At 45.5% G+C, this 16,504-nt stretch overlaps 1 protein-coding gene across 2 annotated transcripts in view; it reads right to left on the bottom strand.

Moving 5' to 3' along the window:
* Window positions 1-16,504, bottom strand: part of MEIS1 (Meis homeobox 1) — a 110,049-nt gene that overhangs the window by 48,775 nt on the left and 44,770 nt on the right. For both annotated transcript variants that reach the window (XM_075708477.1, XM_075708478.1), the window contains exon 8: window positions 3,332-3,477. In XM_075708477.1, coding sequence (XP_075564592.1) covers window positions 3,332-3,477 — 146 coding nt within the window. The remainder of the gene's footprint in view (window positions 1-3,331; window positions 3,478-16,504) is intronic.

Consider the following 16,504-nt stretch of genomic DNA (forward strand, 5'->3'; position numbering starts at 1 on the left):
CCATTAATCATTAGTATGAAAGACACAACAATTACTGTCTATTTTGTTTAATTCCATGCCACTGATATTAGAATTGTGAGAAAAAAAAAATTGCCTTTGAAAAGGAGGGCTCCCAAATAACACCCCACTTAGGAAGCACCAGCGGTCAAGGGGATGCTGGATTTCGTGCCTAACTGCTGCTCGTTTCTTCCCTGCCATTTTCCAGATGGGAAACTGAAGGCAGGTTAAGCGTTGGGGGCAAAAGGGAGGAATCGCCTACCCTGACATGTCCCCTGCCTGAACAGAACCACCTCTCTACCGAATCCTCACCTCCTGCTTTAGGGAGGACCTCGTGTCCACCCTAGGGATGACCAAATTTGCTAATAATAAATAAATAAATAAATGATGTGGGATATCTAGTTTCCTCAGCTGACCACTCCTCAGGATGACCTTCCTCCCGCAGCAAGGAGCCCGGGGCGGGACACCGTCATGCCAGTGTGTAGGGTTATAAGAGCAGTTGTAAGGCCCAGACACCCTCGTAAATGAACTGGAGTCCTAATTCCTTCAGTCTCTCACCCCCCTACTGCTCGGCTCTGATTGCAGCCATGATTTGGGCCTGGGGTTTTTTGCAGAGAGGACAGCACCCCGAGCACCCTGTCAACACGTTAGATTGCTCTAGCGCTAACTGTAGTGTTGACTCTTCCCATGTTATCAACATGCTTGCCTGGAGGTCACCTTCCTCCACACACAAGACCCACTGCTCTTCTGGATGCATGAGTTCTCTGGTGCCTTCTCACTCCAGCAGGAGCAATCCCAGCTGAAACACATGCTTGGAAGAGCCTACAATGTTGTCCAGACATGTTTTAATTTGGCAAAACTGTCCACGACCCAACCTAGAGTCAATTTGAAAGGTCTGTCTCAAGGTCCTAGCTGGAGAAGGTTGGACTGGGTAAAACAATTCTGCTTTACTGAACTGATCAGACAAGCCTGGACCTACCATGATGCTGCCAGAAGAGAAAGCTGCCCTGCAATAAATCTGCATGCTTCATCTGGCTGGGCTGGATCTGCACAGGGGATGCTAGATTTTTAAAGCAAGCTTTAGCTCAGTGCTGCAAGGTAGAAAATGCAGCAGCTTCATTGCACAGGTCCTGGGGGGTGGGTGTGTCTTTTTGTATTTGAGCCTTCCAGAAGAAGAGACCACCTTACAGGCAGATGTCCAGATATTGTCTCCCAGGGGCAACTACCAGCACTGCAGCAAGTTCCGCAGGCACTCTCATGTTCTCTTTTGCACACGATTTACTGCACAGCAGAAGTGTGAAAAACCACTTGCACCCTACACCTAATCTAGACGAAACAGTGGTAGGGTCCATTCTCTGGTTCTGAGACTGTGCATGAAGCTAGCTGCAGGCAAAGCCCGTGTAGCTACATGCTCAACACAGGCTGGCTCCTGCCACAAGGTCTTTTGGGAATCACCCCTGCTGTCTTCTACCATGTTCCCAGGAATGGGTTTGGAGGGTGGTAGCTGGCCCAGGCTAAGAGCATGTTGGAGACTCCTCAAGCAGTTTAACAGGATAGACTGTCACGTTCCTGCGCACGGCCCTGGGTGATGTTCAATTTACTAGCACCAACAGAGTTACAGACCACTTCCAGGGAAAAAATGTTAATAGTGATATATACTACTTAATTTGTAATTCTTCAGCTAGGAACTACGGGGACTGACATGCAGTTGCTGAGTGTCCCCTGGTGTGCCTTGCCCTGACTGCAGAGCTTCCAGGGCATGTCCTCAAACCAGAGCCTAAACCAGCGGCATCAGGCTGGTGTGAGCATCGCTGCCGGCACAGCAGCCCTGGACCGTCTTGGAGGCAGGTGTCCTTAACCTCACATCTACCTGCAGAAAGACACCAGGTGTCAGCTCATCTTGGGTGAGGACCTAGAATCGGGGAGCCACCAAAACCAAAAGGGACCTCAGCCTTTGGAAGCAATGCGCTGAACGCACCAGGGACAGGGCTAAGGAGCTGGCAAAGCCGGGGCACAGCTGACACAGAGTCTGCCAGAGAGAGAGATTAACTTGGAGATATCCGAGGCCCTCTCCGGCCTTGGAGGAGTAGTGCTCCAGCATGAAGGTTCATTCATAGCAACCCAGGACCGTGCGGGGCAGGATTCCCCGCCTGATCCCCGTGCTGACAAGAGTCACGGCAGATATCTGGTTTCTTGGCTCAGCGGGGGACGGAGGGGTGATGTGCATGAGCGCTTCCTCCAGTTTATGAGTATACCCTTGGCAGGGCTCCCACCCAGGCTGGGCAAGCTGGCCGGCTTCTGGTTTCATCCTGACCCTAACTACAGGCAGGGGAGAAAGTCAGCCGCTGGGATTAGAGGCGAGAGCCGTTCTTCACTACCACCTGCAGACCTCTGGCATCCCTCGCCTGGCCCTTATCCTCCTGGCACAGAAAAGCTCAGACAGAAAACTTGGGGCTGAAGGCCCACATGCCCGCAGTGGATGAAAACACAGTGACAGATCACCACAATTTGATGAAAAAGGAGAATGGCATTAGAAACACTTTTCTAAATGCTAACGTTAGAACGTGTGGTACACAATATAAAGCCTTGAAAGAAGCTCCAGCATCCAGCTTAAGCCCACACACCTTTCCAGAGCTTTGATTTCTAATCCCAGGAATAAAAAAAAAAAAACAAAAAAACCAACACAGGTAGCTGTGGCAACAGAAATAGCTGCGCATCCCCCCACCCCTTTATAACATTAAATACAGGGGTAACTTGCACTCTGGGAATGAGAATGTCTCAAAGAAAAAAATTATACTTTGGTATTAAACCAGATACATTCAGACCTGTCATCATGAAGCTTCTGATGATCTCTGACAAACATCTGAGTAAGGTCTTTGCTTTTTACTTTGTTTTTCATCTCCCCAATTATTTTCTGCGGTTCTCTGGAGCACAGAACCAGGGGCCGAACGCTGCTCTCTGCTCCGAAGCAGCGATTCCCACGTCAGCTAAGGGGAGCTGCAGCTGTGCGAGCAGCGGGGCAGGACAGGTCTCCGAGGTTATTAGTATAAGCTTAGTCACACTTTGTGGTGACGTCCTGTTAACAACTGCAACTCGAACCAAAAAAAGAAATCTAAAAACAACACACACACAAAAACCCCCAAAACCATAAAAACATACACTCCGTGCTCTTCCCCTGGCATCTAGCAAATGAGGCAACAACAACAACTCTGCTCGGAAAAGTTCCCTGAGCTGCCTGTCAGTAACATCATACGTATTTTTTGCTTTCTACGACTACTACAACTATGACATTTTCCATGTTTTATTTTGCATATGTGATCTAGAGTTCACTTACTGTTAGATGCTGGAACAGCCATGCCCTCATGATATTTGTGGCTACTTTGGGAAAGATGCCACGCTTTTTATGTCGCTTTTTGTCCTTATCTGGATCATCATCATCACCTGTGCTGGGGGAAGCTACACTGTTGTCCAAGCCGTCACCTGTAAATATAGTGAATCAAATTTTGACTTATGCTACCTTTATATACTTCAGCCGAAGCCTGGCTTTGGGTATAAACTGCATGAATATTTAAATGAGGTATAAATTCTTTAACACCGTAATTCACCAGGGGTTGAGGGGATGGGGGGGAAGAGACATGGGGAGAGGGAGGGTCTCAGGACTGTGTCGGCCCCATTCTGGTTTATCCTGAAGGACAGTGTGACCATTTCTGCCACTGGATTCAGCACTGTAACCCAAAACAAAAAGTGCTTGGGGAAAAAAAAAAAGTTTTTGCAAGCATCCAGCTTGCAAAGATGGAAATGGTGACTTTTCTTCACACTAGGTCACTTTCCAAAAATTCATCCCAATCAGCTACTTTGGCTGAGATGGCAATTAGGAAAGTATTGATGGTGTCCCATCCCCATGATGTGTGCGAAGCTGGGTGCCCAGTCCCGCTCTGGCATGTGAAAAGCGGGGTGAATGAAGCTCTCTTGCAACATCATATTCTCTCCCCAAATTCAGAAACAACCAGAGGACTGGGGCATCGCTTACGTTAAGTCTTTTATAGATGTTTGGCTTCCCCTGACTTTTTGATGGGAGATGGGTAGCTAACTGACATCCCCTCTTCCCAGCCCCAGCCAAAAGAAATTCATACTGGGATAAGCAGGTACCAATTTGACATACACCGTAAGAATTAACACCCTGCTTTGTGCCGGTGTGCCATATTCATAATAGGTGTCTGCTCCCGTTAAACAACAGCTGATCCAGAATGAACTTCCTTAATGCAGAGAAGGTCTCAGACAGTTCTCATCACATTAGCAACACATCTACAAGAGGACGTAACTGTGTAGCAGCCAACTTGGGTCTGGGCTGACAAGCTACTGGTCAAAGGAAAACTAAAGTTGTAGTGCCCGGCCAGTTTGCATGCAATTTTTGTTTCAAACCCTGAAAGCAGTTTATAAACAAGTCCACAGAGCAAATCAGTCTTTGCATTCTCTGCATGTGGATTGAACAGTAAGCATATTCTGGCTTCTGAGGACACTGTATTTGCAGCAACATGGAGTTGTGATGTTATTAGGCAAGTGTTTTTTTACACCCCTCAGCAAGAATGATCAAGAAAGTCATCTGAATTGGGCTGAATCAAAACTATCTCTGTTAGGAATAAAAATTAAAAATAAACTAAAAAAAAAAAAAAGACTGTCAAAATTATGATTTCTTGAACAGCTTTCAGCACCAAAGAAAGTTATTATTTTTAGTGTTTTTTAGTACCTTACTGACCGTGGCAAATTTATAATTGTCCTTATGATTTGGCCTGTGTCTTTAATGAAATGGTAACCTTGGGTAGTTATAGAAACAAACAAGATTTTTATGAAGAAATCAGATATCCGACAAATTCTTTGAAAGCCCAGTAAGTAAAAAAGGGCTTTTATACAGGGAAGCAATTCACCATATAAAATAATAATTCATAAAAGAAACATGAGCAAAGGAAACAACTCAACAGCATTTAAAATTCCACGGGCTAATCCACTTTCTGTCTGCAAGAGGCAAACAAGGAAAAGAAAAGTATTACGCATTCATTGATTAAAAATGAAAAGCTTCTAACCTAATGACACTGCCTTTCACCACCTCCCTGCAATCGTCCACCCACCCTCTCCCCCCCCCCCATTTTTTTAAAATACACTCTCTCCTCATTTCAAACCCCCTTCAGATTAATTTAGCAGGCATCGCCTCGTGCCTGACGGGAGGAGGACTCATTGATAATTTATGGAAATATCTACTATAATCCAAGGGAGATGACTTTTTTTTTCCAGCTTTGTGCATCAATAGATAATCAAGGCCTTCAAGCAGCCTTAGCTTCCCATTACCTCGGGCAAGAGAATTCCTGAAAGCATGCCTCCGGGGCACCTGAATTATATCCTCCATTAGGGGAGGAAAAGCTTTCTGCATTCCACCTATAACACTCCCCAGAACCTTTCCTGTTTATTTCTGCTGTATGAAAGCAGAAGCATTAGGAACAGGATTTTTTAAGTGAAGACTTATGTAGATACAATGGAGAAACCTTTCAAGCGCGAGCCAGATCACCTCCTTCAATCCCTGGCGGTGACCTATCCCAAATAAAAGGTTTCTGTTACATCATTAGCTCAAGCCAAAAACAGCCTTGGCTTAATGCACAGTTTGTTCTTCCTACTGTTTTTAGGCAAATACTGCTACTTTACTCCCATCTGGGAGGGAAATTACACTGCTGGGCTGTAATCTAAGACAAGATTTTCATTGGAAGCAAATGCTTTCAATCCAGTGTAAATACTGGTGCATGTTCAGAAAAGCCTAAAACAATAAACCCTGGCCCCGTCCAACACAAGTTAGAGAAAGTGAAAGGCAGGGAGAGGGTAAGAAAGCACCCGGCTGTCCTAAGAGCAAATGCTTCAGTAGACTTTTATAAATTGTTTAACCTCTTCCACTTTTTTTAAATGGAAAATTGATCCCGTTAAAGACTGAAACCACAGAGAGAAGTCTAAACGGTCAATTGTGGATTTTAGTATTTCCATCTACTTTGCAACTCGATACACTCACCTCTGTGAGGTCTCCAGAGATTCCCCCCTGCCCCCCCCCCCTTTTTTTTTTCCCCCCTTTTTTTCCTCTTTTTAAAGATCACTAAACAAACTTGAAGCACCACTGACCAGCCACACGGTAGCAGCTACGAACCGCATTTGTAAAATGTCAGCGGCGACTCCGTTCCTGAAGTTGACTTCTCCTGCCGCCAAATGAAGGCGAACTGAAAAGGTGGAAATAATCATAGAAATGATGCTAGTCCATAAACAAGCTTACAGCCTCATTAGTATAGCGGGAGGCTCCGCTGGGTGATTTATGCTTGTTTTGCTGATGCCATGAGGAAATGCCATAGGGCAACTTTAGCCAGCTGCTAATGGTTTCTGACAGCTTCTTAGCAACTAGTGCAAGCAACGCCGTGGCGTTTGCTAGTGACAGAAACCGAAAATGTCATATTATCTGCCCATGTGTCACGAAGTCCATGTGGCAATTAACTAGTAGGCCAGCGACTGAGGGGCCAGAGGCTCTTCAGAATGGCCTGTGGCTATTCGGGGGGCAGAGCAGGCGCACCGCTCGCGTTTACCCTGCACATATGCACGGCCGTACGCACAATCTGCATCACGCTCCCTCCGTCTCAGTCGCCGATGAGTTTGGTCCACGCGGATCCTTTGTCCGTGGAGAAACTCCGGCTCGCTTTCTCTTTAGGCACGTCGTGACATTATCAGAGGAATTGCAAGTAATCTGTCTTGATATGATGGTTGGAAATGGCACTTTAATTGGCAATACCTGATTCTCTGGTTTTGAGCACTGGATCCAAAGGTGCTAGCTGTTTTTCTGCTCGCTCGCAAATTAGTCTAAAAGGATTTAAGATCACTGAAGCAGACTCGTTGCCTGTCAAATTGCTGGGAGCACAGCGACTCTGCACAGCAACCAGACGCTATTTAAAAAAAAAACCCGGAGCCTGTAAGGAGCAGGAGGAGAGCCCGGGCTCCGCGCGCCCGTTCCCCAGCGAGCAAAACCAGGCGCTATATGTCAAACTGTCAGACCTTTCAGCGTGGCCGTTTGCCCTTTCAAATAATATTTAAGAATTGTTTTTACACAATTTTTTATAGGCCATGGTCTAGTGAAAGAGGCCAACCAACAAAGAAAGGAATTTGTACTACAATTCGTCCGTGGACGATTTCTTGCCAGACCTGGGCTGGTCCCCATGGAGCGAGGCAGGTGACCTGTGGCAGCTCCCCGGCTGGCGGGGAGCTCCGATTTCAAACGCCCTCGACTCCGGCGTCCCAGAGTTGCCTATTTAAGCACACCCAGGCATTTAGGCCGCGCTATCTTGTTCCTTTCAAGAAAGGATAAAGCGGCATTTATCGTATTCAGCCCCGCTGAATGGGTCAGGCCGGCCGTGCCAGCGGGGGCTCCTCTCGCTGCATCCCCCTCCCCGCCGCCATTGCCTCCTACGACTTCCCTTCCCCTCCCACTCCCCCCAAAAATTGGAGGCAGAAGCAGCAAAGGGCAACCAGGTTTCCAGCGGCTCCTCGAGTGGGTAATGCTCTTTTTGTCCTGGGTGATCTGTTATAAACCTTTGTTGGCAAAATAGGTGCAACTGGAGAGCAACTTGGCACACGCGCTCGCCTTCAGCGGCAGCGGCCGCTGCAGGAATTAGGTGGCAATTCAAAGCCTCCTCCCTCGCTTCCACACCGAACTGAAATGAAATGTCATCGCCCTGCAATGTTGGAAAGGCATAGCTAGGCCACTTCCAGCCACCCAGCTCCTAAATCCATCCTCAGACCTCTAACATAGAAATTGCCCAGATACAACATAAATAGTCCCAATCCCAAGTCACGGATGCTTCAGAAAGGTTGGAGATTCGGATGTCCTAAAAACCCTGGCCCTTCACTCGACTACAGAATCCATGCCTTTGCATCTAACTCTCTAGACTAACATCCTCGAATGATTTTAAGTGACTAGAAATCTCAATAGCGAAGTGCCAAATATAGTTTTACTACAAGTATCTTCACCAGATGCAACAGTTTATTTCTCACTGCACGTAGCCCTGTCCTAGGATCAAATCAGTATTTGGAGCACAAATGTTTTTATATCAAAGCAAAACATACTATTCCTAAAAAGCCTGCTTCCCACACCTCTGTCACGAGATTTGAGAGAGGTTTTGGGGTCCACTGTTCAATTTGCTGGGATAGGGTGAGAGGAGGGCACCGGCTTTGCTGAGGTCCACCAAACCACACGATGAACGCCACCTTCCACAGCTTTTACAGTCCACCTCCAGATAAACACCTAAATCCACTGCTTTAAGGCATTCACGGAAGAAAATGTGAAAGACATGTACCCAGAAGCCCTGGAAAAGACCCAGAGCAACTTTTAAGTGGACTGGATGGCTCCATTAACAGAGGACTAAATCAGTGTACTCTAAAAGACTCAACACTCCCGAAGTTGAACTTATTTTTATGTTTCCAAATCTCTCCTGTTAAAAGCAGCTTCTGCCTCTTAGAAGAACTTTACGGTTTGCACTTACTTTTGCATTTAATAGGCCAATATAATTTAAATATGTGCTGTGCTTGGACAAAAACTATTGGTTTCTGTACTAGACTTGCAGTGTTTTCAGTGCTATGAACTGAAACACCTAACACGATGCCCCAAAGTTTGTGGGCTTTTCAGTAGTGTGATTTTTTAAAAAATTCTATTGTATTTTTTTTTAAAGCATATAGATACGAGTTCCTCAAATTCCTGCTTCTGCTAGCATGAGAAATCCTACATTATCTAAGCCAAATATTTAACTGTTCACTGTCCATCCACAGCTCTGTTGGTTCCTTTCTCTTTTAACCCCTCCAAGAACCCATATCTCTTTAGTAACCTTTCCAGGTAACTGGAAAGCAGGATTCATTAGTAACTCTAAGCAACATGATGTACTAGAGAGATTTTAAGTGGCAAAATTACTTTCCCTAACCTTTCTCCAGTGCTCTGTGCTAATTTAGAGTAACTACTACAATTTCCGCACCTTCACCTATGTTATCCCTTACAGAAACACAACTTCAGTTTGCTAGATACCCACACATCCACCATGCTGACTTTTTGCAGAGCAAAACCAGGCCTATGTGTGAAATGTAATTTTCCTATAAGGTACAAAATTATGAACTCTCAAAAAGCAGGTCCAAGGATGCCATAAGTTTTTCTGTAAAACAAGAGCAAGAGAGAAGGAATCTGCCACAACCTACTGTTCACAGGACTTAAAACAAAAATTGCCGTTTCAGACCACCGGCACTGAATGGACTTGGGCAATCAGAGAAGAATATGGAGGGTTTTTTGAGTTTTCACATTTGTTTCTGACACAACCAGCTTCAACTCTGCTAAGGAACGTGGTGAGCAAAAGTCATACCCAAATGACTCTGACGTGAGTCAGGATGGCTAATATTCATGTCCACAAGTATAGGAGGACAAGTTCACTACTCAGAAACGATCGTTCCTCCTTACAGCAAGGTGGGGAAGGAGGCAAGCTGAGCAGCACAGGGCGTTGAGTGCTCAGATATGCCAGGAGAGAGCTGGAAGGCACTGGCACAGTCTGGGGACGCATGCCCAGCTGGTAATCCAAGCTGTACCTATTTGTTGAGGAGAACTAGAAGTTTTGACATGAAAAGGCCCATCAGTTTAGAAGATTTCACAAAATACATTATTTTAAAGTTTACATGCCTATATACATATATATATTGCACATGTAACATTAGCCCACTACGACTGCTCTCAACCCGCCAACGCCCAAGCAAGGCACATGAGCTGACGATGGGCCTACAAGCAAAACGGTACTTCAGAAAGCTTAAACTAACTGTGCAGTTTCTTAATCGGGAAAAACATTTTCTACTAGTTTGGATCCATGATTAGTCAGATGTGATGGAAGCACCCACTCCAGGAGTTCCTGAGGTCAATGGCAACCATCTCAGCACATTGAATGGCCTACAGAACAGCCCCCAAAATTATTTACAATGATAATGTAGGTCTGTTTGTGAATTTGAAACGTGGTATTGACAAGGGACTTATTTTTTTTCCTTATTTCTTAAGGAAAAAGCCTTCTCAAATATACTTAATAAAAAGTTAATGAGGAGCAATAAGGTTGAAAATTAGCATTAGCAAGGAACAAATACCATGTGTTTGGGTTTGCACGCATCTCTTAAGGAGATGTGGTGCATGTCTCATGCAAGGATTCAGACCATGACATAAACAGTAGGAGGTTGTCAGTCACAGATTGTATCCATATTTACAGGATACTTAAGGAAACAGTTGCAAAAATATCCTACACAAATATTCATAGATGGAGTAACCTGGACAAGTATAAATTACACTCCGGCATTTGACGAATTTTCAAAGTTTTTTTCTTGAATCATTGTACTTTGTTCTTTAGAGACAGGAGCACCTTTTTCTGGTAACTCGATCCTCCTTTTTGACTTGAATTCCCTTCAGGCAAGCAATGAGCAAATTAGCTGTCTACGCAAAGAGTAAAAACAGCATTGATGAATAGGGGGGAAAACCCCACAGATTTTACTCATTTTCATTTGTTCAGCAGCTTTTTACAGCTGAAATGAAGGAAACCTCTTCTCCTGCATGACATAGCACTTCTTAATGGGGTTCAGAAAACTCTGCTATTATGGGTAAGCTGTGCAGTATTTCTGGAGCCATGCATCTATGCGCCGAATTATTAAAAAGAAAGCAATTCATTGTATGGGAAGCAAACAACTTTCTGCTGCCAGCAACAGAAGTTTACTTTGAGCAGTTGGAAGCAAATACCCTACAGAAAAGTATCTGGTTAAACAGAAAAACATCCTGCTTTAACCAAGAATGGTAAAAAGCTTAAACAGGGGTTTTTTTTTTCCCCCCTGACCTAAAAGCCAGCATGACCACCCTACCACTTCTTGGGAAAAGCTGGTTTTCAGTCATTCTCTCATTTTGTTCAAATAGAATAGGTCTTTTTCTGAAACCTATTCTCTCCAACCTCAGCTGGAGAGCTGGCCCTCCCAGCTATGGGTCCCACCAGTTGCGTTCTCCATAAGAAGTCAACAGCATATGGCGGAGACAAGGGTAAATCCACCATTGGATTTGGTCGGTCTTACTCCCTTGCAAAGCAGGAGCACAAGAAGCAGCAGGAGGAGCACGGGTCTGCTCTGCTATGGGGGAGATACGCCCAACTAATACCCCAAATGGCACGAGGTCAGCTTCTATAAATCTCTATAGCTCCTTAACAACTGGCTCTATCTTTGTGTTTATCCAGCTCCTAAGACACTTGACTCCTGGACAGAGCACAAGCAGCTATAAGAGGCTCAAAGCAAAGATCAGAAGCATATTACGTATAAACTAAGGGATGCATTATCTGTAGAAACAGTTTATTCCAGTGGAGCATTTAAGTAGGCTTCCTTTGCTAAACACAGCTAAGTTGCCCTGGGCCCTGCCTGCATACCTGCTCCAGAGGAGATGATGCTGTAGATTTCATGTTGTACAAGAGAAAATACATGCCAAAACCTTGACACTGTCCAAACCATTCAAAATTAGGTTCTTCTATTGAAAAAAAGTTTAAAAAATAATCATCGTTGTGCAAGACAAACCACAGTGCTTGGGATTGCTGAACCAAACTAAAGCATTTTCTTTTGGGCCAGTTCAAGACTAACTGATGCTGGCCCAAGCTGCAGTCTGAACTATAGTTCAGACGCTGTTTGCCCCAAATCCTCTTTTGCAGGGCTGGTTCCCATATGTCACGGGAGCCATATAACCATAATGAATGGGAGAGAATTAGTCTAGATGTGGCTCAGGCAAGTGGAGATTCACAACCTACCAAGTCCACATGAAATGTTTCCAATTGCAAGTTCCCATGTGGTTTGTGCCAGGAGAAAAAGTTCTTACTGATATGCAATGTATTTTCTTCTACTCCTGTCACTATTTTAAAGTGGTATCAAAACCAACAAATTATTCTCTTCCCACTCCCTAATCCATCAGTGACATCTGACTTTGAAAACCAAGACCCAATTGAAAGAAAACTAACATTAAACTTCACTTTGCAGGCCATGGTGGCACCACATGCTCTATTTCCTCACATCCAGTGGTCACTTTGCAACTACAAAAGCCAGAAGTAAAAGGGATGAGAATAAACCATGCCCCCATCTCATCTGTCTCTCCTCTTTTGACAGTAACAACATCTCAGCTGCTATTGCCCATGCTTCAAAAAACCACCCATCATCTCACACAACCTTATAAAGATCCACTTGCTGCAGCCATTACTGCAACAAATCATAGCCACTGAAACCTCTTGATTAGGCAGTTAGCAAAAAGACACCTGGCTTTGAACTTAAGATACAAATCAATTATTTCTTTGTACTTAAAACAAGAGGAAGACAATTTTGATTTGTTATAACAGGTTAATCCAAAATCACTTCCGGGCAGCCTGGTGGTTCCCAGTACAGGACCCTGTATGTCACAGCTATGGAAAGGAGGGCAGAGAAGAGGGCTGGCCACATCCACGTAGAAGAACAGTTTCCACAAAGGTGTCCAGCAGAGGTCCAATGGAAATTAAGATACCTATGTGGTGGCCTAAACTACTGGGCAGAGTGGGGAGAATGACAGGGATTTGGGAATCTTCCAGTACCTGGGCTCCATATGAACAGGGCAGGAGCCAGACCCAAAACACTCAAGCTCCTCTTTTCCAAGCAAATGTTAGAAGAATTTGCAATCATGACTGAATGGACAGCATTTGGACTGCACCATGAGTTTCCCCCCCCATCACCCTGCCCTAGCACTGCCTGGGATGCTCGGAAGCAGCCTGCTTTGCTCTCCAAAGACAAAACCTTATGTTACCATGCACATAACCAGCTCAGGAAAAAACACCATAATTACAAAATAAGCAACTCTCTGTCAGACCTTTCAAGGGAAGGGTGTAGGCAGAATTAATAATGTTTTTCTTACGCTGTCCCCACTGCTCCTTGCTGCCCGGTGCCCTAAACCCACCGCTCTTGTTCTTCCAGGAAAAGCCGGTCGCTCTGGAGGGCCCGTGACAATAGCGGGAGGCTGCTCCTCAGAAAGGAGGTGCAGAAGCCAAAAGGAGATAAGTAGATTTGACAGAGCCAAGCTCACACAAAATTTTCTTCCACTTGACTGTCCCTCTCCAACACAAAAGGCAAATCTGCTCTGATGAGGTGGTGCTTAAAAAAGCCACAATGGGAAAAACAAACCTGGAGTTGGGCTTTAAAGCAAAGGCACGGTGGCGTCGGCTCTGGTGGCCAGCGGGCAGGCACGCTGCTGCCGCTTGCATGGCTCCTGCTGCCCTCCGCTCAGCACGGTGAGCGGGACAGGGGCGGTCTCAGAAAACATCTCCCACCACCTTCCCTGCAGCTCATGTGGGCAGCATGTGGTAGAGCGTGGCACTAGAGACGGAGGGCACCCATGGGTGTCATTCTGCACCAACTGAAGCACAACCACCAGCGGTAGCTGGGCTAAACTTCGCTTGGACTCATCTACACAAACTGGGGTTAGAAAGCCCCAATTTGGGTAGGACACAACAGCAGTTGCTGGAGAAGAGGGCTGCTTGCTCTGCCCAAACTTCCCTTGCTCTACACAGCTGGAAGGGATCAAGCCATGACCACCATGGTGTTCAGGCCATTAATTCCCCTTCTGCTACAAACACTTCCCGCCCCCAAAAGTGGAATCTACTTTCCCACCTCCGCTAAGATCCCTTGGGTGCAGGAAGGTGGGGTCGCACCATGGGCAGGTGGGGGTACAAGCCCCGCACATCTAAGGCAGCTGGCGTGAATCCAGCCTCCATGACAGAGCCTGAAAACTCAGAGGGCTGGGAGAGCCCTTCGGTGAGATACCGGTGACGGGGAAGTGGTCTTGATCCTGCTCCTCGTGGTCAGACACTGGCCACCAGGCTCAGCACTGAAGCTGAGCTCCCTTCGCGGTCCACCCCAGGGGCACGCAGGCACTGACAGCCCTTTCAGACACTTCAGTGTCTAAGTTAGCACGTCCCCTTGGGCTCCAGCTTAATGTATTCATGTCACTGCTACATTTTTTGGTTTCCTACGACTTTCTGTCACAGCTTCTGGTGTTTTGCTGTTTGTTTTACAGTGCAGTTATAGGTTAGGGTGTTTTTTTTCCAAATTAAAACAAACAAACAACAAACCCAAATGCAAATCATCCAGGAACAAACAGATGTCAGAGAGTCCAAAACGTGCAGTGAAGGTGAAAGCAAAGTCAAATCAATGCTGGACACTTACAAACTTCCCCTGAATATCACCTACACCTGCCTTATTTTCACCTCCATCTTCCGTCACTACATATTCCTAGACATCAGCTACCCGGGATTATCTTGAATAGGCAAACTGATGGGAGGAAAGGGAAAAACATCTGGTGCACTCCAGAATTTGAGTATTATTTATGTCACTACATCTAGTGGCATCAAAGTTGGGAAACCACTGAGAGAGGGATGAAGTAAGGGAAGGAGGTAACTTGGCCATTTCCAGTTCATCTCTCTTTGACTCCATTCTTCACAATAAGAGTGCTTAACCAAAATCCCAGAGAAAGCTCAAAGTAGAGCTGGGTCATAGCAAAAAGCCATACAGTGTCTTAAAAAAAAAAAAAAAACCAACCAAATTCAAGCATCCTTCAAAAAGCAAGCCAAAAAGATTTCTCATTTCTTTTTCAATTCACACCATTTGTAATTAGCACTAATAGCAACAGTAGTAGAAGCGGATAGAAAGAAAAAACTATGTCTTTTTAGTAATGTGATGTACTTTAAATGACATGAATGAGTAACCAAGGAAGTTAAACAAAACCTCAGGTTCTGGCAGGCTAAAAACCACAGGCATCAGCTTCCCCTAGGCAGGTATAGACCACATGGAAGAATAATCTTGCTTTTCTACTGAAGCAACCTCATCCTTGTTGAAAGGGCTGAGGACCTTGTCTCACCCCTTCCACGCACTGGTGATGGAAGAGGACTCTCATCTGCCCAGCTCACCACTTAGAATCATAGCATCGTTTAGGTTGGAAAAGACCTTTAAGATCATCTAGTCCAACCAGTAACCTAACACTACCAAGTCCACCACTAAACCAATTAAGGGTAGAGTAGTAATTTCATGTTTCCTGGCTTGGTGGCTGGATTATTTTTTAATGAAAGTAAAGCTAGAATAGAATCATTAAGGTTGGAAAGGACCTCTAAGATCATCAGTCCAACCATCAACCCAACACCACCATGTCCACTGAACCATGTCCCAAAGTGCCACATCTACCCGTTTTTTGAACACTTCAGGGATGGTGACTCCAGCACTTCTCTGGGCAGCCTGTTCCAATGCTTGACTACCCTTTCTGTGAAGAAATTTGTCCTAATATCCAATCTAAACCTCCCCTGATGCAGCTTGAGCCCATTTCCTCTTGTCCTATCGCTAACTACTTTGGAGAAGAGACCAACACCCACCTCACTACAACCTCCTTTCAGGTAGTTGTAGAGAGCCATAAGGTCTCCCCTCAGCCTCCTCTTCTCCAGACTAAACAACCCCAGTTCCCTCAGCCACTCCTCGTAAGATTTGTGCTCCAGACCCTTCACCAGCTTCGTTGCCCTTCTCTGGACACGCTCCAGCACGTCAATGTCCTTCTTGTACTGAGGGGCCCAAAACTGGACACAGTATTCAAGGTGCGGCCTCCTCACCAGTGCCAGACTTGATCTGTCTCCTCTTGGGGCAGCCTGGCAGTGCCTACAAAGTCACCAGCTTTACCTTCAGAATGGTTCTGCCAAATATCCTGTTGCTCAGATGGTACCCTCTCAGCTGAGGTTACCAAGGAATATATTTCTACTGTGTACTGCTTGCCCCAGCTTAAGATGTGCTTCTCAACTGATGTGCAAGGACTCACCACGCACATGCAGACAGCCAACGCAATGTCCCTGTGCCCTTCCTGCACATGCAGTATCAACTAGAAGGGTTTAACAGGCACCGGTTGCCACGCTAAGGAAAAGACTGACTTTTCTGAGCAACCTGTAAATGCTGGGAAAAGAGAAGAATGGAAAGGAAATGGAAGGAGCAACCTGGAAAGGAGAAAGGAAAAACAGGAGACCTTGGCTCAAAGGAGAGAGTTGACCACACTCTTAGCCCTGCCTTCATCTATAGATGATGTTTGCTTTTATAAATCTTGGAAAAAATGTGGTGTGTGAGCTAAGTTGGTCCCTAGGCAGATTTAACTTGGGTGACCTGAACTTACTCTGCAGATCACCATAGGTCTCTCTGACCTTGGCAGTGACACAAGGATCATATTTTCTCATGGCTGAATTACTCTGGAATAATTCTGCCAATGTATTAGGCATAAATAGCCTTTTATTTAGCATTGGGCAAATACGTTCTCTCTTTCTGCCTCTTGCCTCCCCAGACAAAATCTATTTATTGGGATAAGGAAAACTCCACCCTTCATTAAGGTCTGGGTACACATCTTGAGAGCCAAACAGAAGCT

The sequence above is a fragment of the Pelecanus crispus genome, chromosome 3, assembly GCF_030463565.1.
Source record: "Pelecanus crispus isolate bPelCri1 chromosome 3, bPelCri1.pri, whole genome shotgun sequence".
In the NCBI taxonomy this organism is placed as follows: Eukaryota; Metazoa; Chordata; class Aves; order Pelecaniformes; family Pelecanidae; genus Pelecanus; species Pelecanus crispus.